The sequence below is a fragment of the Scomber scombrus genome, chromosome 18 (assembly GCF_963691925.1).
Source record: "Scomber scombrus chromosome 18, fScoSco1.1, whole genome shotgun sequence".
NCBI lineage: Eukaryota > Metazoa > Chordata > Actinopteri > Scombriformes > Scombridae > Scomber > Scomber scombrus.
In genome coordinates this window covers 16344769-16363197 of record NC_084987.1, presented here as the reverse complement: position 1 = coordinate 16363197, position 18429 = coordinate 16344769, and the positions used below count along the sequence as shown (strand labels likewise).

The following is an 18429-nucleotide window of genomic DNA, read 5'->3' as shown; positions in this document are numbered from 1 at the left end:
GACTAAAAGCACTAAAGTTTATGGATCCTGTTGACTTCAACACTATTCAAATCATGTACATAGTCAAAAATCAACAGCTACCAAACAGTATCCAAGGATTCTTTTAATTGGGGGAAGGTAAACACATAAATTAGTAAGGACAAATACAAAACTTCATTGTATGACAACAAAAGACAACTGCACTAAAGAACAAGTAACATGACAACATATAGAACATTAAATAAGTTTGAACAGATCTTTAAAAATAACACTTTGGACAGATATAGAAAGGATGAACAAAAAGGTGGACTGCAATAATATGATTTGGTACAGTGTGACATTTTGACTTGTGTTGCTTGTTTTCTCTTTTTTGTTTGTTTGTTTTGCTATTGACTGGATTTGATTATTAGAGCTTAAAAAAGAAAAAAAGAGGTAGCACTAAAACAGTTCCTTACTTCATTTTATACCCTTTCGAACATTGAACAGTTACTTTTGCTTATCAAAAAAATGTTGCTGGCATTTCTATTTTGTTATATTTTTTCTGCCTATATACTTAATTTTGTAATTTTAACAAGTTTGAATAAACTTAACTATGCCAGGTTATTGATAAAACTAAACATCAATTGTGTCGAATGCATGGGCTGAGCAGTCTGCTCCTCACTGCACATGGTGAAGTTCTCTTTTAAGGTGTATAAACTCATCACAAAAAATGTCTCAAAGTTAGGGATGCATCAAATGTAAAACATTCCAGGACAACGTATTTAAGGGGGGTAATAGTGTTTTTAAGCCTTGGTAACAGAGGAAAGAAAACGGGCAAACGTGTGTAATGAAAACTATCTGCAATGAAACAAATGCCCATAATCGAACTGTAATTTACAAAAAAAGATAGTTATAACCTCCCTCTACCAGCTTTAAAATGTTATTTTTAAATAAGTGGCTGTAAAAGGTTATGTTGAGGAAACCAATGTATAAATAAATTCATCAAACAAAATGAATTGTATTAAAATGAATGCATTACAGAATACAGTGGCATACAGATGTCTCAGCACTTGTTATGCAGCTGTTTTCAAATGATCTTCATAAAGCATTACTTTAGGCTGTTAATAAAGCCTAAAATTCATCTTTTAGAAAAAAACAACATTTTGAACACAAGGCAGCCCTTTTTCTACACTTCATAGATACTTAAACAATAAAATAAAATTTGAAACAGTTCATACAATGGTTTAAGTGAAATATACTGGATATAAAATCTAAGATTCATGAGAAGTGGAAAAAAAGGTTTGTGTAATTGTACAATATATGTCTGCCTACTGGATGTATGACTCTCAGCAAAGGGAGCTGATCTCGCTCTTGCTGCAGCCCCACTTGCAGCAGGCGTTGGACAGACCCACCACCACGTCCCGGCCTTTGCGATCAGCCTTGCGCAGGGCTTCCAGGATTTCCTCAGTGATGAAAGAACGGGCCGGCCTGCTGAACACTCCCTCTTGGTTGTCTTTTGATGTGAGGCCCAGGTGTCTGTTCCTTTGTAGGAACGTCTCCAACACAGAATTGTGACTTAACCCCTCTGAGGACTCTTCCTGACGGGAGCTGAACGGGTCCTCCTCTGAAACATCTGCAGCAGTAAAAATGGGCAAATAAAGCGTGTGATTCAAAGTTGATATTAAAGTATATTAAAGAATATGCATGCCTGACTTGACAATCAGAGAAAGAAAATTAATTGATGATTATGGCATGATTGAGGGAGTGAATGTCCAAAGTCTATGCAAAAGTTCTTGTATAAATGCCAAATCTATATGGATTATAAAACATCAGTAAGTTTTTCTTTCATCATCAAATGTTCAAACAAACAGTTGCTTTATAAGAACATAGTTTCATCTGTAAATATGAATTATGACTCTATTGGTCACACTGTAAACACTAACTAATCAAACTAAACCAAATAAAAAATTAAATCAGTGGTATTTTCTGTCAATCTGGACTTAAAATTACATGATTATTATTCTTATTATTATTATTCTCCTTCTTCTTCTTCTTATTATTATTATTATTATTATTATTATTATTATGAAAATTGAGAAATAAGTTCCCATAAAATGAATGGGATACAAAGTTACCAAGTGAAACCCAAACAGCGCTTGTAGATAAGAGATATCATAAGGTCAGTAACGGTTAAGGAGAAGTTGCACCATAAGTCTGTGTCTCACCTGCACTCCTGAGCGACCGTCTCCATCGTGAGCCTCCACAAGTAAAGATGACTGCCCGGATGAACTCACGGCCACAAAGCTTCACCCCATATGATGGGTCCTCCATGGGCTGAACCCCAGCCACCAAAAGACAAACAGCCAGCACCACAGATTTCCACATAGTACCCCGAGTAAATAAAGCAAGAGAGAAAAAATGATTCTTTGCTTTGAGCAGCTTGCTGTTTCCCTGTTTAAAGGAGGTATGACTTTCTGGGTGACCCAGGCGTGGTTTATAAAGGGGTTTGAAGCCCTGCAAGGGATCCACGCAAGCTACGCATGCATAGGCCTTCTCTGAGAGAATGACTGATTCGAAAGAGAGATACAGTCAGAGACCTTTATGGAGGATAAAAAGCAGACCAAAGGTGGCATAATTAACGCATATGTCAGAGGCCTGTATGATCTAATTGTGTTTCAGCATGTGAAGTACTTTTGTCACCTTTAATGTCCCGCTGTGTGTTGACTTTGTCAGATCCCACTTATATTTAATATGTAAAACATTCCATAATCATGAGTGTTAATATGTGAGGAAAATTTGACATTAAACACATCACATTGACATCAACCAAAAGTAAATGGTATGATACTATATACTTCTACAGCATACTGACCAATTACAATTCTCTCTATCTGTATGTTTCTTGTATGGCATGATATATCTGCATATTACGCATTGGAGTTGAAATGAATGTTCAACTTGTCAGCTGACAGCAGCAACATCTTGAGCCCTCAAAGAAGGTGCTTTGGAAAGGCAATGTCTTTCGAACCTTACATTACCTGAACAAATGAACTTGTAACTTCTCAGTTACAATTATGCATGTTGCCATGTATTCCAACTGACACAATTTGACACTCACTGATACCACTACATGGATATACAGGATTTAGGCCTTTGTAACCAATATCACAAATATTTACATATGTTTTTGCCATATTTAATCCACACGACCCTGGATAACCTCTGCGTATGTATCATTCCCATTTCTCTTGAAAATGGCTTATTCTGTTATCTCTTTGCCGAAAGGTGAACAGGGAGGACTGAGACAGGACCAGTGACATTTTCAAAGTCAGATAACATTAAGTCTTATTATGAGTCATACAAAAATAAAGCACATTTCATCTGTGTATCCCCATAGTGAAAGGTCACTCATTTAGGAAATTACAATGGGGATGATGAATTTGTAATTAATGTGACGAAAACAAGCAAACAAAATGGCATTTTAGAAGGGTGTCCACCCTGACATTCATTAATACAGTGTCAGGAGGTCACAGGAGCTATATCAAAATTATGAAGCATACTTTCTTATAAACGTGTTGCATATGGATAATACACATTGTGGTACGTAATGTAGATAATATTATTTGTTCCTACATAATAACTTGAAATCATTTATAAATTGCTTTTTGTTTCAGTTCACAACAGGTGTTGTCATGCATTTTCTATTGTACAACAACTGCATGATAAGACATTTTGTATGGGGAAACTGCCAACTGGCTATTCAGGGCAAGCAGCAACTCGTAACTGAGCTGTTAACACCTATTAGATGTTATGCAATACAACAGAGACACATATATAACGTATACAACTCTACTATGTTTAATGTTATACAGAGATGATGACAGGCAATGAATGAATGAGAGGAAATTGGCTTTTTTTTTTGCAATACTAGAGCTGTATAGCCTACTTAACATATTTGTATTTGTATGTGTGCCTGTCTTTGTAGGTATGTGTGCATGCATGTTTTTGTTACCTCTAGGGACATTTACCAGTGTAGATACCAACCTGGACCATTAGCCCTAATGGGGACCAAAGCCCGGTCCTAATGAGGTAAAACATCAATTCGAAGTCCTGGCTGTTATGGTGTGATTTGAGGTTAGATTAAGGTTAAAGTTAGGCATGAATTGGTTACAGTCAAGGTTAGCGTTTGGGTTAGGCTGTCCACAATGAATGGAAGTCAAAGCAATGTTCCAACAAGGATAGCTGTGCAAACATACCTGTGTGTGTGTGTGTGTGTGTGTGTGTGTGTGTGTGTGTGTGTGTGTGTGTGTGTGTGTGTGTGTGTGTGTGTGTGTGTGTGTATGTGTGTTTGTGTGTGTGTGTTTATTTATTTGTCAGATATGTCAGACTGCAAGACCGTGAGGCCATTTAATGAATGAGATTTATTTCACATGCAGACATACATGTATCATCATCAATTACATATAGGTTAGTACATGTAAGATTACCACTCTGAAACATTTGAAATACAGTAAGTATACCACTATCGTATCACTAACAGTACATTTTGACAGGTGCTAAGGTTAACCTATTACCGGCGTAACATCCGTTACTAGTAGAAGATTTAATGATGGACAGAGATCTTCCACAAATGGGCGTGGGGGGCTTTGTAGTAAAAAAAAAAAAAAAAAAAAAAAAGACAGCCCTGTGACTTTAAGATAATTTGGCAGTTCTCAGCCAATCGGAGCAACCAAGGGGGAGGGAAGGGAGCGGGTGGGTAGCAACAGTTGCCCTGGTGAGGACGAAGCGCCATAGCCACGGTAGCCCTGGCGACAAGAACCCAGCAACGAGAATCAACAACAACAACAACTGAATCAGCCATAAATATAAAAGAAGATATTTTACCGGTGGGAAATACACACGTGGAACCAGAGGTGAAGCTCTTAACATAAAGGAAATATTTCACGTCCATTAATGCTTCAACTGAATTGTGCTGTTGCTTTTTTACCCTTGTTGTTTCAGTAGCCATAACAGGCAACTGCCTTCCAATGTTAGCAGAGGTTAGCCTGCGAGCTAGCCGTCTTACAGATAATCAGTCGAGTGTGTTTCTTCATTGGGGTGGTTTGTGCCCCGCTTCTCATTCGAGTGACACTGAATTGTGCTTGCCATGACGACGCAGCCACAGATGCATACTCAAGCGGACCGTTGTTATGGCGATGTCAAATGCAAAAGGTACAAAATGGCGGTTGTTGTAGAGACCAGTTAGCTTGCTACCCGTGTTACCTTGCTAGATAGTTAGCATCAGTGCTGTCACGACAGGCTTGTGCTCGCTCTGATGCTTACAGCTGACTGAACGAGTCGCCCGTAACGGACACTCATCTTTTTTTGTGGTATTTTACTGCGGCGTTTGCACATTTCCCTTTCCCCAGTAACCGGACACAACACTGGCTCAATACAAAAGCACGTCCCTGGGTACATAACGTTATCTACACGAAAGGCAGGCCAAAGTAAGATGGTCGAGTTAAAAGTGTAGCGTTATTTACTTGGCCTGTGCAATGTGAATGATGAGGCAGGGCTGGAATAGTCAATGGGCAACTAAAGTATTATGGATAAATTGAAAGTTGAGAGAGCTGGAGCAGGTGGCGGACATTTAGGCTCTAACGTTAAGGGGCGTGGCGAAAGAGGGCGTTTTTGCAGGTGCTTTGTAGCTCTGAAATCATTTAAATAAAACTGTCTACTGATATTCACTTCATAAATGTATAAGAACGTGTTTTTGTCTCTAATCAAGCATTAATGTAAGGATTAAAATACCCATATTTAGTTTAGGAAACACAGATGTAGCTGTTAGGTCATGATGCAGAAGAAAAACCTTTCCTCTGTCACAGTCCTGTTTCTTACAGTTAGTCAGCTGTCAAAGACACCGAGTTTATAAGTTAATTGGTGATTGTGTGCTGCATAAATTATAATGACAGAATGCATTGCAACATTATTGCTGTGTGCAAGGTAATTTTGCCAACTTGTGCTTCAAGCAAAACTGTGAAAGGCCATAGGCTGAGTGATCACATTACAGGTAATGAGACACCGACATGCTTGTTCCCGTCAATGCTCCACCCCCACATTTTCACATTAGCCACACCAACAATAGGTCAGCCACATTAGTGTTCAGGAAACAGTCCCCATTTACATCCGGGTATTGAGAAAGTAGAAAGACTCTTAAATAACTATTAATGCTCTTCTAGGATATGAAGTGTTGACCTAGTGATTCAAACGCATTATGTTCAACTCAAGCTCTAAAAAAAGAGGACAGTGTAGTTTAAATTAATCACATACAAATAGGTGCGGAAACCATCGGTTGTTTCATGTTCGTATAACCTTTTGCCCATTAATTACTCTGAATCAGTAGATCCACATATTGATGCATTTTCTTTACAGGAAGCTACACTTTTTTTTCTGCCATATTCTCCAACACAGGAACTTGTGTCTATCCCTGCATTGACTCTGAATTATTATAGAGCGGCTTTAAGGATAAAATAACATTATGATAATCAAAACGAATAGAATCTGAAAAAAACAAAACTCAATTTAAAGTATCTAAATGAAATCCTGGGTTGACTGATTCAGTGCATCACTAATATTAACCAGTATGTAACTAGTCACTTGTTTCTTTTTCCTAGTGTGATTCACAGTACTTGCAATGGCCACCTCAGGCTACGTAGGTGAGATCCAGCCGGCAGCCCAACCCCAGGGGGTTGGTGTCACTGTCACATCTGGACAACCGGACGCCGGCTCCAGTCCTGCGACTGCCCCCCAGTTTCTGGCTGAGATTCAGACCACTGTAGCCACCTCCACAATTGTCACACCCACAGGCCAAACTACCCCCACTGAACAAACCACTTCCATCACCACTCAGAAGCCTGCTGCTGGTAGTCAGGCCCAGTCCACGGTACAAGCCCAGCCAGCTCAGACACAGTATGTGACCGCAGAGATCCAGGGCTCCCCCACACAGTCTGGAAATAATCAAAGCACTCCTCAGTACATCGTTGTTACTGTCACAGGTAAGGACTGAACATCACTGGCACTAATGTTAAACAGACTAGGACCCTATTCACTAATAAAGGTTACCTCAACTAGGGGTGGGTGACACGGCCCTAAAATAATACAATCTTTTAGAGTATTCCTGCAATAATGATATTCTTGACACAAAATCCTTGTGGGATTTTTGTCTTTCTTCTCACTCAACCAGGTGCTTCTGCTTGATGCGATGAAATAAGTTTGTTCTGTTGCCTTCTTTTGTTGTTACAGTCTTCTTGCACTTCTTTAGTTTTACCTTGGTTTGTTTCCCATTTGAACTTTTGTAACTAAACCACTTCCACATAGCACACCTCTACCCTTTACATTCTTACATCTGTAAAGAATGTAAATGTCTATTAACAGATGCCTGGATTCATTCAGGTACAGGCAGTAATAGTGTTGAGGCAACAACTCACTTGCTGTCTTTCAGTGGAAAGCAATGCAAAATATAAAATCATCAAAAGCATAGGTGCTTGTATATTGCTAAGAGAAACATTTGATTTTAACAATAAAGCACAGTCATGGAAGTGATTAAACATGCATGCTTGTGTTTGATTAAGTTACATGTTGTGAGAGTAATGAACATTATTAAACAATTTGGTAATGTTGGGAATAATTTTGGTCTTCTGAAAAGAGTGTTTGGAAACGGCAACAGATATGCGTAGATTTGAAAAGTGGCTGCCTGGTGGCAGAGAAAATGAACAAGCTTACAAGAAACCAGCCAATATCTTCTGACATCCGACCATTGGTTTTTCTCTTAAGCTATCCAAAATCCCCAATGATAAATCACAAGTAATTAAGAATGTTGTCATTTATGGATTTGCAATTACACATGCACATAAATATTGCTTCACTCCACCGATCCTTAAAATGGAGTTAAAGACTTGTTTCCTAACTTTTACATTAGTTTGTAATGTAAGTGGTCTTGCACAAGACCAGTTATATATAGACAAGTTATATGTGTACATATAACATATTTATTTAAAAAAAAAATATATATATATGACTTCATTAAACTGAATAACAGTGCATGTTCTTGAAGGGAAATCAGTTAAGACTGTTTTTAAAATTGTAGCTGTGTAGAAATAAGATGCTTTTACATGCTCACAAGCTTCCTTGCCTTCCTTGGTTTTTTGATCTTGATTACATTCCTTGATTTTTGTTCAGAAACTGGAGCTATAACAACTAAAAACAATTGAGAGATGAATGGTAGAAAAGATGGCGGTACTTTAATTTCCTCTTTGTTCTTCAGAGGGCTCCCTTCACTCAAGTGACAGTGTGTCAGACTCTAGTCCTCCTCCAGCAGTGGTGCAGACTGGAGTGCCCACACAGGTTGTTCAGCAGGTACAGACAGCTCAGCAGGTAAATTATTCACACTCAAACACACACATAAACACAACATTTTTCCTTTACTCCTAAAAACTCCCATGTGTTGTCTCAGCAGAGGTCTGTGGTGCAGGCCACTTCTCAAATAGCCAAGACTGAGCCAGGCACCCAACTCAGTGTCACCAGTCTACAGCCTGTTCATATCAGCCCAGAGGTAAGTCCAACACACACACACACATTCCCACACATGGTAACACAATTCATCAGTGGAGGTCACGATGATCAAATCTTAAGTCTGACAATCACTTACTGATGACGTACTGTCACTGACCAACACACATTTGCTGAATACAAACAAACACATCGGCTGTCACAGCTTCCATCACAAAGGGGGATCACTCCTGACTCATCCTAAACTTAACAACTTCTTCACATTTTGGTTAAGTGTCAGTCAGCTACATGCCTCTGCTGGTTTCCAGCTCCTCCCTAGCCCTGAGGTGACAGCGTTAGTCAGAGATAACAGTCTAGAAGAATGGCAGCAGCATCATGAGATGGGACAGCCAGAGTGCCCGGCCTGGGCATCAGCAGACTACAGAGGAGAATGCAGCAGCAAACCTCTCTTTCTCCCCTTGGACCTCGTTCAGTATTACCAGTCCCTGTACCTGCTCTCTATGCATGCTGAGAAAGAGATAGGAGCCCACCCTGAAGTCACCAGCTCAGGCCCCGATCAGTCACCAACGCTTGCTGCAACTACGACTTTCCAAGTAGGTCAGGGACAGAAGGTAGACTGCTGCTGTAGAGTTAAGGGAAAAAAAGAATCTGTCTGTTGCTAAGAATTTTTTTGTTACGTGTTATTATAACTGGAAATAATCTGTACACAAAAGATCTTAGGATTCTTAGGCAATGAAACAGTTGCTATGGTCTACATAGGCAGACAAGGATTTATTGGATCTGTGTGTGTGTGTATTTACATGTGTGTGTGTGCTCGCTCCTTAGGTCCAGCAGCAGCTCACATCAGTGCCAGTGCAACATGTGTACACCAATCAAGTGCAGTATGTGGAAGGAGGAGACACAAACTACACCACCAGCACCATGTTAGAATAAAACCATCATCATTTTCTCACACATTCATAGACAGAACATGTTTCTTTTACAATTCCATCTCTTCAACATTTATTCTCTTTCTAACGCATCATTCTGTGTCTCTCATCCAGTCGTTCCAGCGCCTTCCCTTACACCGACACACCCCTGTACACCCAGACCACAGCTGCCCAGTACTATGAAGGTCAGCCAACCTCAGTGTCACAGGCTTCCACCCCTGGCACACCTCTAACAGTGTCTGTGACTGCTGGAACAACAGGCGGCGTGTCCATGTTTGTGGCCCAGCCTACCAGTGCAGCAGGGGGAGGGGCCACAGTGGTGTCCACAGGTGTAACCACCAATGGGGCAGGGGATGGGGCAGGCACCAATGGTGGGGCCACAGGAAGTTATGTGATCCAGGGGGGTTACATGCTGGGCAGCAGCAGCGGAGCGGCAGCTGGCAACAGTCAGAACTACTCACACACTGCCCGCGCCTCCCCAGCCACTGTGAGTATTACAGAGGGCGAGGAGGGTAGCGTGCCGTCGGCAGACAAAAAGGTATGCAGAGGCGCCAAGCGCAAGAATTTCTTCTCGTTTTGTTTTCATCTGCACAACCTTTTGGTGACGCACACCGATGACGTCATAGCTGAGTTTTGTCAAGTGGAAAGCACAATTAAAAATGTTGATTGGTGCCTTGATGTGAAAATGTTAGCATTGAGTGATAAAACACACACAATTAAAGTTGTAAAAGCATACAAGTATTTTTAACTGTGATTTTCTGCTCCGAGAAAACAAAGCCATGACCTCATCATTTTCATATCATTACAGTGCATGTGATGAGGGGCATTTTTAATTTGCCTGAAATGCCCCAACACTATATTTTTCATCACAAATTCATCATATTGAACCCCACGTGATAATGGTTACCAGCCTATGTTTGGCAGACATCCCATCAGTATTCCAGGACATCGATTTCATTGCATACCAAAGTTGTATGCCACGGCACGCAAACAAATGTGTTTTCATTTCCAAATGTGTTTTCATTTCCAAATGATCGACAAACTGCAAATGTGAATGTGTTTGTTTGTGTCTGTTATAATTTATTGAACAGATAAATGCGCATGCACATATTTTATATTAAGCCGGGTGTGTGATGTGTTTGCAAACAGTTCATATTTATATTCAGGTGTGAACATTTCCTGTTGGTATCTGTTGGCTTTGCTAATTGCACCAGTCTCTTATGTTTTCATTGCCTGCGTGTCAGGTACAGTGGTTGCTGGACAACTATGAGACAGCTGAAGGAGTGAGTCTGCCACGTTCCACACTCTACTGCCACTATCTGCTGCACTGCCAGGAGCAGAAACTAGAGCCTGTTAATGCCGCCTCTTTTGGGAAACTCATTCGATCTGTGTTCATGGGTCTGCGTACACGACGTCTGGGCACACGGTAAGATGGGTCATTGAACACCTGGACTGAGGTGCAGAAGACATGATTGACCATATACAGACACGGGTGCAAACGCATACAACCTATTTCATACACATGACATTGCAGGGTTTCCAGGATAATATCACCTCAACAGAAACATACTGTATGCATGTGATACATTTGAATACATCTAAGGTTTATCAAACAAAGTTGCGTGCAGAGATCCTCCTTGGAAAATCTGTTCACTTAGTGTAGGAAGAATGTGGGTAGAGATGAAGAAGTGGGTGAGTGAGTTTGACAAAGGAGGGGAGAGTGAGAAAGTGAGTTTGACTTTTTAGTAGTGTTTGGTAATATGCGTTTAATGTTCAATAAGAAGGTAAATGTATGAAATTAAAGATGTATATTTTTTAAAAATATGTCTGTATTGACATCATGTAATTTTGGGGGAGTTACATTATGTTTGTGTGGACAATATAAACCTTCTCCTCTCGTATCCTCGTCTTTTATCCTCTACAGACAGAGGATACATTTTCCAACACAGATCTAATTTTATGTAAAACCCTATTTTACCTTTTCCTGACAGCGGTAATTCTAAATACCACTACTATGGGCTGAGGATCAAGGCAGGCTCTTCTCTTCTCCGCCTGATGGAAGACCAGCAACATCTGGCCATGAGGCAGCAGCCCTTCTCACAGAAACAGAGGTACACACACTCACACACTTTTTGCCTATCATTACACAACAATAACCATTTCCCTTAATATCTTCCATAAATGCTTTTAGCTGCATCTATCTCTTTGTTTCCTGTTATCCAATATGTCTCTCACACTAAGTATGTTATTTTAAACCATCTCATGGTTCCAGGCACCTGCAATCCTTACAGTCAGACTGCCATAAATGCAATAAGATGAAAGTACTACTATGTTCCTATTAGGTTGAAGCCTGTGCATAAAGTTGAGGGAATGACCAATGGGACAGCATCAGGAGTAGGCCAGCAGCAGCAACAGCAGCAGGGGTCAGGGAATGTCGACATCAGCACCCAGGTTCAGCAGTACCAGCAGTTCCTAGGTGGGTTTTGGTAGTGATGCCAACAGTAAACAAAAAAATATCTATAGCATAGTAGTAATATCAGTCATGTCAAAGATGTGAATTATTTTTCTGGGATGATGGTGTTGTGAAAATCGAATGCATGTACAACATGTTTTACAGTGTTGTTTGCAGCTAATGCAGATCTTTTCTTACATTTAGTATAAGTGTTTTCTCTCTGAGTAACCAGTGAGCTTGCGTCCTGTGCCCAGATGCATCCAGAGCACTCCCAGAGTTCCCAGACATTGACCTCCAGGGGAAATCTCTACCAGAGGGCATTGAGCTTGAACACATAAAGAGCTTTCAGCTGCTGTACAGAGAACACTGTGAGGTAACCAAATGAACAGACATTGGTTGGCTGTATTTTTGAGGTTTTTATCCAGATGTCAGTGGGTCAGTGAAGGACTCCTTTGAATGAAAGCGATCCAACAAAAACTAAAAGTGAGGTTCATTAATACTTAATGTCCCGATAATGTGTTCTCTGTGTTATGTCAGGCCATACTGGATGTGATGGTCAACCTGCAGTTCACCCTGGTGGAGACCCTGTGGAAGACCTTCTGGAGGTTCAGCCAGAATCAGGCGGGAGATGCCACCTTGGCTGTGTGAGTGATTAAAATTGATAAAACATTCAAAATTCAGTTTTTATTTTGTCCTTAACGTGGTAAAAAAAAAAATTGCATGTGTCTTGGCAGTCATGATGAGTCAGAGAAGCGTCTCCCTAAGTCCTGCCTGGTGTTGCTGTGCAAGTATGATCCAGTGCTGCGCTGGAGCCGTGACTGTGACAACAGCCTGTACCAGGGCCTGGTGGAGATCCTCATTCCTGATGTCCTCAGGCCCATCCCCAGTAAGGCTCTACAGCAACAGACACTGATGTGTTAAACAGTATATATAACAATATATAATATGCCAATAATATATAACTATATTTTTTATATTAAATCTATCTGACTGTATCATACTGTTTAGGTTTAAAATGTGTCCATTTAACTCACTGGGTTATAAATACAGTCATCATTATTTGACCATACCTAAAGTTTATGCTGATACAAATACCAAAATAAGAACCTCAGTGCACTAAAAACGGATTTTGGAATGAACACTTGGCAGAGCAAAGGTCATCTCGACATTTAACATGTACGAATAATGCAACATTTTTACAAGAATATTCTTTTCCCTGGTTGAAAGATTTGTACTGATGGAGTGACTCTGTAGTGGGAGTTTTGCGGGAAAACTGACTAACTGGACTTTTCTTTAATTTTTCTGTTTTAGTTTCAATTTTAGTCATACTTTGACTTCAGCCTCTTTGAATACTTCTATGACTAATGATTTTCCCGCATCCCGCCTCAGAAATGTTTGCTTTGATCCTGGGTCACTGTGCTCCATGTAAAAACCCCATGGGAAATTTGGTCACAGAGTTTTCCCTCTGCCCCCAGGTGCCTTAACTCAAGCCATCCGGAACTTTGCCAAAAGCCTGGAGAGCTGGCTGACCAACGCCATGATGAACATCCCAGAGGAAATGGTCCGCATCAAGGTACTTTCCCTTTGTATTAGCTCGCTGTTGCTGGAGCAACCTGTTTTCTGAGCCATGGAGCAGATTGACATTTAAACCAGCAGGATCAGCCATTATAAAAGTACACTTCTGCAAGCTTAAACATTATGAGGTGTGAAACTTTGAACCAAAAAGTCCAGAAAAAACCCCACTTGCTGTAAAAACAATAATGTTGTCACAGCTTTTCTGTTTCAATGACAAAAATGACAACTTTGCCATTTTTGATCTTGACAGTGTTAAATGCAATGTTGATGAATATAGTAGGTTTGTATGAATTATATTTTTAACATCTGTCTACATGCACGTATCTTTATTAAGCTTACCTCACACCCCATCATTTTCTGCTTGTGCACTTACAGGTAACATCCGCTAATGCATTTGCCCAGACACTGCGTCGCTACACTAGTCTGAACCACCTCGCCCAGGCAGCCCGCGCCGTCCTCCAGAACACAGCCCAGATCAACCAGATGCTCTCTGACCTCAACCGTGTTGACTTTGCTAATGTCCAGGTTAGTTGAGTCTGAGTGCTGTGCACTGGCAACATTCATCTCAACTCAAGTGCTAGTGCCTGTGGTTCAGTCTTTCATTGGTTTCAGTGTTGTGCATGTGCAGCAATTTCCACTGTAGCATGTAGGGTGAATCATTGTTTTCTGCAGCTTCACTACCCAGGAAGTGTACACCCAGACCTCTTGCTTCTTCTCAGAAACTCATCCTTTTTCTCCTTCCTTCAGAGCGCATGTGGTTAAACACATGTGATGTCGTGTATCGCTCAAAGACAATTTTTCAGCATCTAATGACAGGTGTGACTGCATTTTATTGACACATTGCCCTCATCCTGTCTACCCTTTGCAGGAGCAGGCTTCATGGGTATGTCGATGTGAAGACCGTGTTGTTCAGCGGCTAGAGCAGGACTTTAAGCTTACTCTCCAGCAGCAGAACTCCCTGGAGCAATGGGCTGCGTGGCTGGATGGTGTGGTCTCCCAGGTCCTCAAGCCCTACCAACACAGCCCTACCTTCCCTAAGGCTGCCAAGCTCTTCCTGCTCAAGTGGTCCTTTTACAGGTGCGATAGGACAGTAATAGGAGGGTCAATTGCAGGTTATAAGACAATGTCAGTGCCAAGCAGGTAATGAAGAGGACTATTTATCATAACCACGTTCCAGCTGCACATTTTCAACTTAACCAACAAATGTAACCACGGTTTTAACCAGTTTTCTCTATATTTTGTTTTTAGCAAAAGGATTGTGTCATAGCAAAGCACTGACAGACACGACCATTAAGTGTTAGAGAGGAAGTGAAACAGTTACAGAATATATGCCGCATATGGTTGAATTCACAACTTCTCTGGTCTCCAGTTCCATGGTGATTAGGGACCTGACCCTGAGGAGTGCAGCCAGTTTTGGTTCCTTTCACCTGATCCGCCTGCTGTATGATGAGTACATGTATTACCTGATAGAGCACAGAGTAGCCCAGGCTAAAGGAGAGACCCCGATTGCTGTCATGGGAGAGGTACCAACACACACATACATATATACCTAAATGAAACAACTAAGTATATGTGCGTAGGCCGTATTTACAGCTCTAACACATTTCCTGTTTGTTTTTTTTCATTAGTTTGCCAGTTTAGGCCGGGGTCTAAACCAGCTGGATCCCGACAAAGGTAATAACACTCGACACTGTGACTCAGACTAACTACATTCATGCCTCAAGCCTCGTCTCTAAAGTAACAACTGGTGTCTATCTCAGAAGAAGAAGAGGAAGAGGAGGAGGAGAGTGATGACGAGGGTCAGGAACTGTCCCTCCCCTCAGACGGCGTGGTGCTCGGAGACGAGTCTCTGGAGCCCCCTGCCAAGCTGGCCAGAACTGACCAGAGAGTCCTCTTCACCACTGGCTCAGCTGACCTAGAGTAACACTACTGGACGTGGGTCTCAATATTGATAATACACACACACACACACACACACACACACACACACACACACACACACACACACACACACACACACACACACACACACACAGACACACACAGACATAGAGATGTACAAAGAACACTAATTTATACATTTGTCACATGTATATAGATCTTGTAAATGTGTGCGCAGTCAGTCCTGCATACTGTAACTCCCCCACTTGTTTATGCACACACAGTGGAAACACACACCCACTCAGTACTGCTGCTGCCTGGATGGCACAAAACACCCGTTGGCGCTATTGATTGAATACGCAATTATTGGAATTGCGATAGGATAAACACCAGAATCTCTTGGTGCAAAGAGAGACACACACACAGAGCATTTTAACCTTCAGTTGTTTGGATCTGTAAAAGTGAACTGAAGCCAGGCATGTGTTTTTGTTTTTTTCTCCCATCACATCGCAACCCGTAGCCTCGCTGTGTCCTTCCTGAGAAACTTGTGCTCACCCTAGAATCCTCCTAAAACTGTCACTGCCGTATCAAAGTGGTCTTGAAAATACTGTGATGTGTGTTGTGCGTGCGTGCGTGCGTGCGTGCGCGCGTGTGTGTGTGTGTGTGTGTGTGTGTGTGTGTGTGTGTCATGTGTAAAGGTAACTTTTACAGGAGGAGGACTCAAAGTGGAACCTCAGCAGTAAATGGTTGCTGAATCTAGTTGTTTCTTATTCATAAAAGACATTAAAAGCAGAAGAGACATTTGTGGAAAACAGGCGGTTGAGATTTTTAGGCTGGGTTTGTTGTGTGTGTGCATGTCTGTGTGTGTGTTTCATAGCCCCTGTTGTGTGTTTCCTGTATGCCTGGATGAACACCAGGGTCACGCCACTCTGCTCAATTTTCATGATGGTGTGTACACTTGTGTGGCAGGTGTGTATGTCTGGTTGTGTAACAGTGAGTCACGCCAAGTGCAGACTGTTTCCTCTGTATATATTTTCTATACATTTTGGAGACGGGCATAGATTTCCTGTTTTTGACAAAAGAGGTACTGTACTGTGTCATATATTTATGTTGAAAGTGCTTCATTCCTGTCCATGTAATAAGTTCCTCTGTGGCCTCATTTCCCTTTTTGACATATCATTTTCTAGCCTTATTTCACTTGATTTTTCCATATCTGTGCCAAACCTGTTTGCTTTGATCCCAAATCTCATTGTTTTTAAATGATCTTTTATATGTTTTAAGGAGGACTGTGCCTGAGTAAGAACGGTGATATACTTATATTCTACTGTATTTATCCACTATTTTGAATTTTGTTGTCACTAAGTGAACCTCTTGTGCAGTGTATGGTGCTGTGTTGTCACACATTGTAAGCAACCTTTGTGTGCATTATTGATTTGTGATTGTATGTTCAGCTCTCAATCCTCTTACCATATCTGATGACTTTTTTCCACCAACAGGCTAAGGCCCTGCCTCTTTGCACATATTGACTAATGTATTTTAAACTCTGATGGAGTGATGCGAAATGTTTTTTTAATTTTCTTTGAAGTCCTACATGTGTTTTTTACGGCGGGGTGCAGGTGTCAGATTTCATGCCAACACCTCGTACCCCTTGGTGCGGTTTTGAAGCGTTAGGCAAGAAATCTAGTGGCTCTTTCTGCACAGTCCTCAACAAACACTCATCTCACTCCACTGCGTTGTACTTTCATCTCACTGCATATCCACCCTTCCAGCCAATGGCTTTGATTTGCTTCAAACATCCACTTTCTTAAACACTGTTCGTCCAGATTGGTTGTTGTAAACACGTCATCTTTGGATTTCTGAATACAATGTCTTTGAAAAAGCTGCAATGTACGTGTTTTCAGTGGGCATTGCAAGCCTCAAACCAGCATATTATCCTTTTTAGGGAGTCTAATGCTACCACAGCTGAGTACATATCACTCCAGTCTTTTAATGATCTACAGCATATAGAATGGCCATTGTTTACCCAGTAAAAAATGTTAAGTCATTTTTATAGTGCATTGTTTTTTTTTATGTACAAAACAAACTGAGAAAAAAAAAGATGTTCAGTGGCAGTGTTTTATGGATTTGGTCTGCTATAAGTATGACTGTGCCTTTGGAGGTGGTAGAATGCAATTCAGATGTTTTTAATTTTAAAGATATAAATTAAAGAATTTTTAAAAATGTGCTTGTTTTTCCTCTTGTAGATTTTTTTCCCACAGAGTTCAGCAAAATTGTCTGTTCAGCAGTCATCTCACACATCAGTATTTTAATCTCTGTGGTTGATAGACAGGTTTGCCTTCTGATATGCAGCTGTGATCTTACATTATAAACTTGTTTAGAAAAAACAGACTGTGACTTCCTGGGTCATACTTTTCTCACACACTATTACCACTTCTGTTGCAATGTACAGAGTGAGACACTGGAACAGAAACCTCAATGAGCATCAGTATGCTTCATGACATCTTAACTTCTGCTTACTCGTGCAGGGTGTCAACACTTCAGACGTGTTATCAGTCAAATTGGAAAACTGAAAAAGCTGTGTGAAAGTTACTACAACACCATCAAATGTACTGAATCATAACACGTATGAAGCTACAGTGTAGTAGGAAATACCTGCCATGGGTGCATTGTGTTGTTTTTTTGGTGCATCATTGCACAAACAGATTTCTGAGGTTTTGGTTCAAAAGTGCACACACACGCACACATACACGGCTGACAAACCGCGGAAAGGAACACTTCATAAAGTGTTGGGTCGCTATGAGACTTCAGACAGATGGGACTCACAGGTTCCTCAGACTTTTTGATTTATGAGTTTGGAAAAAATTGAGTTATACTTTTCATGTGTATATATTACATATATATATACACACATATTTGGCAATAACGGAGTCCCTTCTTTGCAGCTCAGTCTGATGAGTTAATCAGTCGACTAATGACATCTGGTGGCGATTTCTCTGAACTGTGCTTCTGTTAAGTCTGGAGACAACAGGTTGTTTTATTTAAGATCTTATTGTTTGTAAAAGAACATTAAATGTGATAAAATATTCA

At 40.8% G+C, this 18429-nt stretch overlaps 2 protein-coding genes across 2 annotated transcripts; one reads left to right on the top strand and one right to left on the bottom strand.

Annotated features, from left to right (window-relative positions):
• Nucleotides 1-1304: 1304 nt before the first annotated feature.
• On the bottom strand, nucleotides 1305-2343 carry rln3a (relaxin 3a). The gene is made up of 2 exons (XM_062438074.1): nucleotides 2184-2343; nucleotides 1305-1591 (listed from the first exon to the last, which is right to left on the bottom strand). The coding sequence occupies exons 1-2, from the start codon at nucleotides 2341-2343 to the stop codon at nucleotides 1305-1307; spliced, it is 447 nt and encodes a 148-aa protein (XP_062294058.1).
• A 2402-nt stretch (nucleotides 2344-4745) lies between these two features.
• On the top strand, nucleotides 4746-17502 carry rfx1a (regulatory factor X, 1a (influences HLA class II expression)). The gene is made up of 18 exons (XM_062438073.1): nucleotides 4746-4871; nucleotides 6612-6992; nucleotides 8261-8370; nucleotides 8453-8548; nucleotides 9331-9428; nucleotides 9549-9972; nucleotides 10679-10860; nucleotides 11426-11545; nucleotides 11777-11910; nucleotides 12141-12259; nucleotides 12424-12530; nucleotides 12621-12772; nucleotides 13362-13459; nucleotides 13837-13986; nucleotides 14330-14538; nucleotides 14831-14984; nucleotides 15090-15135; nucleotides 15222-17502. Exons 2-18 carry the CDS (start codon nucleotides 6632-6634, stop codon nucleotides 15383-15385), a joined length of 2724 nt encoding a protein of 907 aa, XP_062294057.1. The 5' UTR covers nucleotides 4746-4871; nucleotides 6612-6631; the 3' UTR covers nucleotides 15386-17502.
• The last annotated feature ends 927 nt before the right edge of the window (nucleotides 17503-18429 follow it).

Excerpts from the sequence above, each read along its gene's own strand:
- rln3a (XM_062438074.1), bottom strand. The coding sequence starts at position 2,343 with ATGTGGAAATCTGTGGTGCTGGCTGTTTGTCTTTTGGTGGCTGGGGTT. Across the intron at positions 1,592-2,183 it reads ACGGTCGCTCAGGAGTGCAG|ATGTTTCAGAGGAGGACCCG; the intron begins GTGAGACACAGA and ends TTACTGCTGCAG.
- rfx1a (XM_062438073.1), top strand. The coding sequence starts at position 6,632 with ATGGCCACCTCAGGCTACGTAGGTGAGATCCAGCCGGCAGCCCAACCC. Across the intron at positions 8,549-9,330 it reads CTGTTCATATCAGCCCAGAG|GTCCAGCAGCAGCTCACATC; the intron begins GTAAGTCCAACA and ends CTCGCTCCTTAG. Across the intron at positions 12,773-13,361 it reads TGTCCTCAGGCCCATCCCCA|GTGCCTTAACTCAAGCCATC; the intron begins GTAAGGCTCTAC and ends CTCTGCCCCCAG.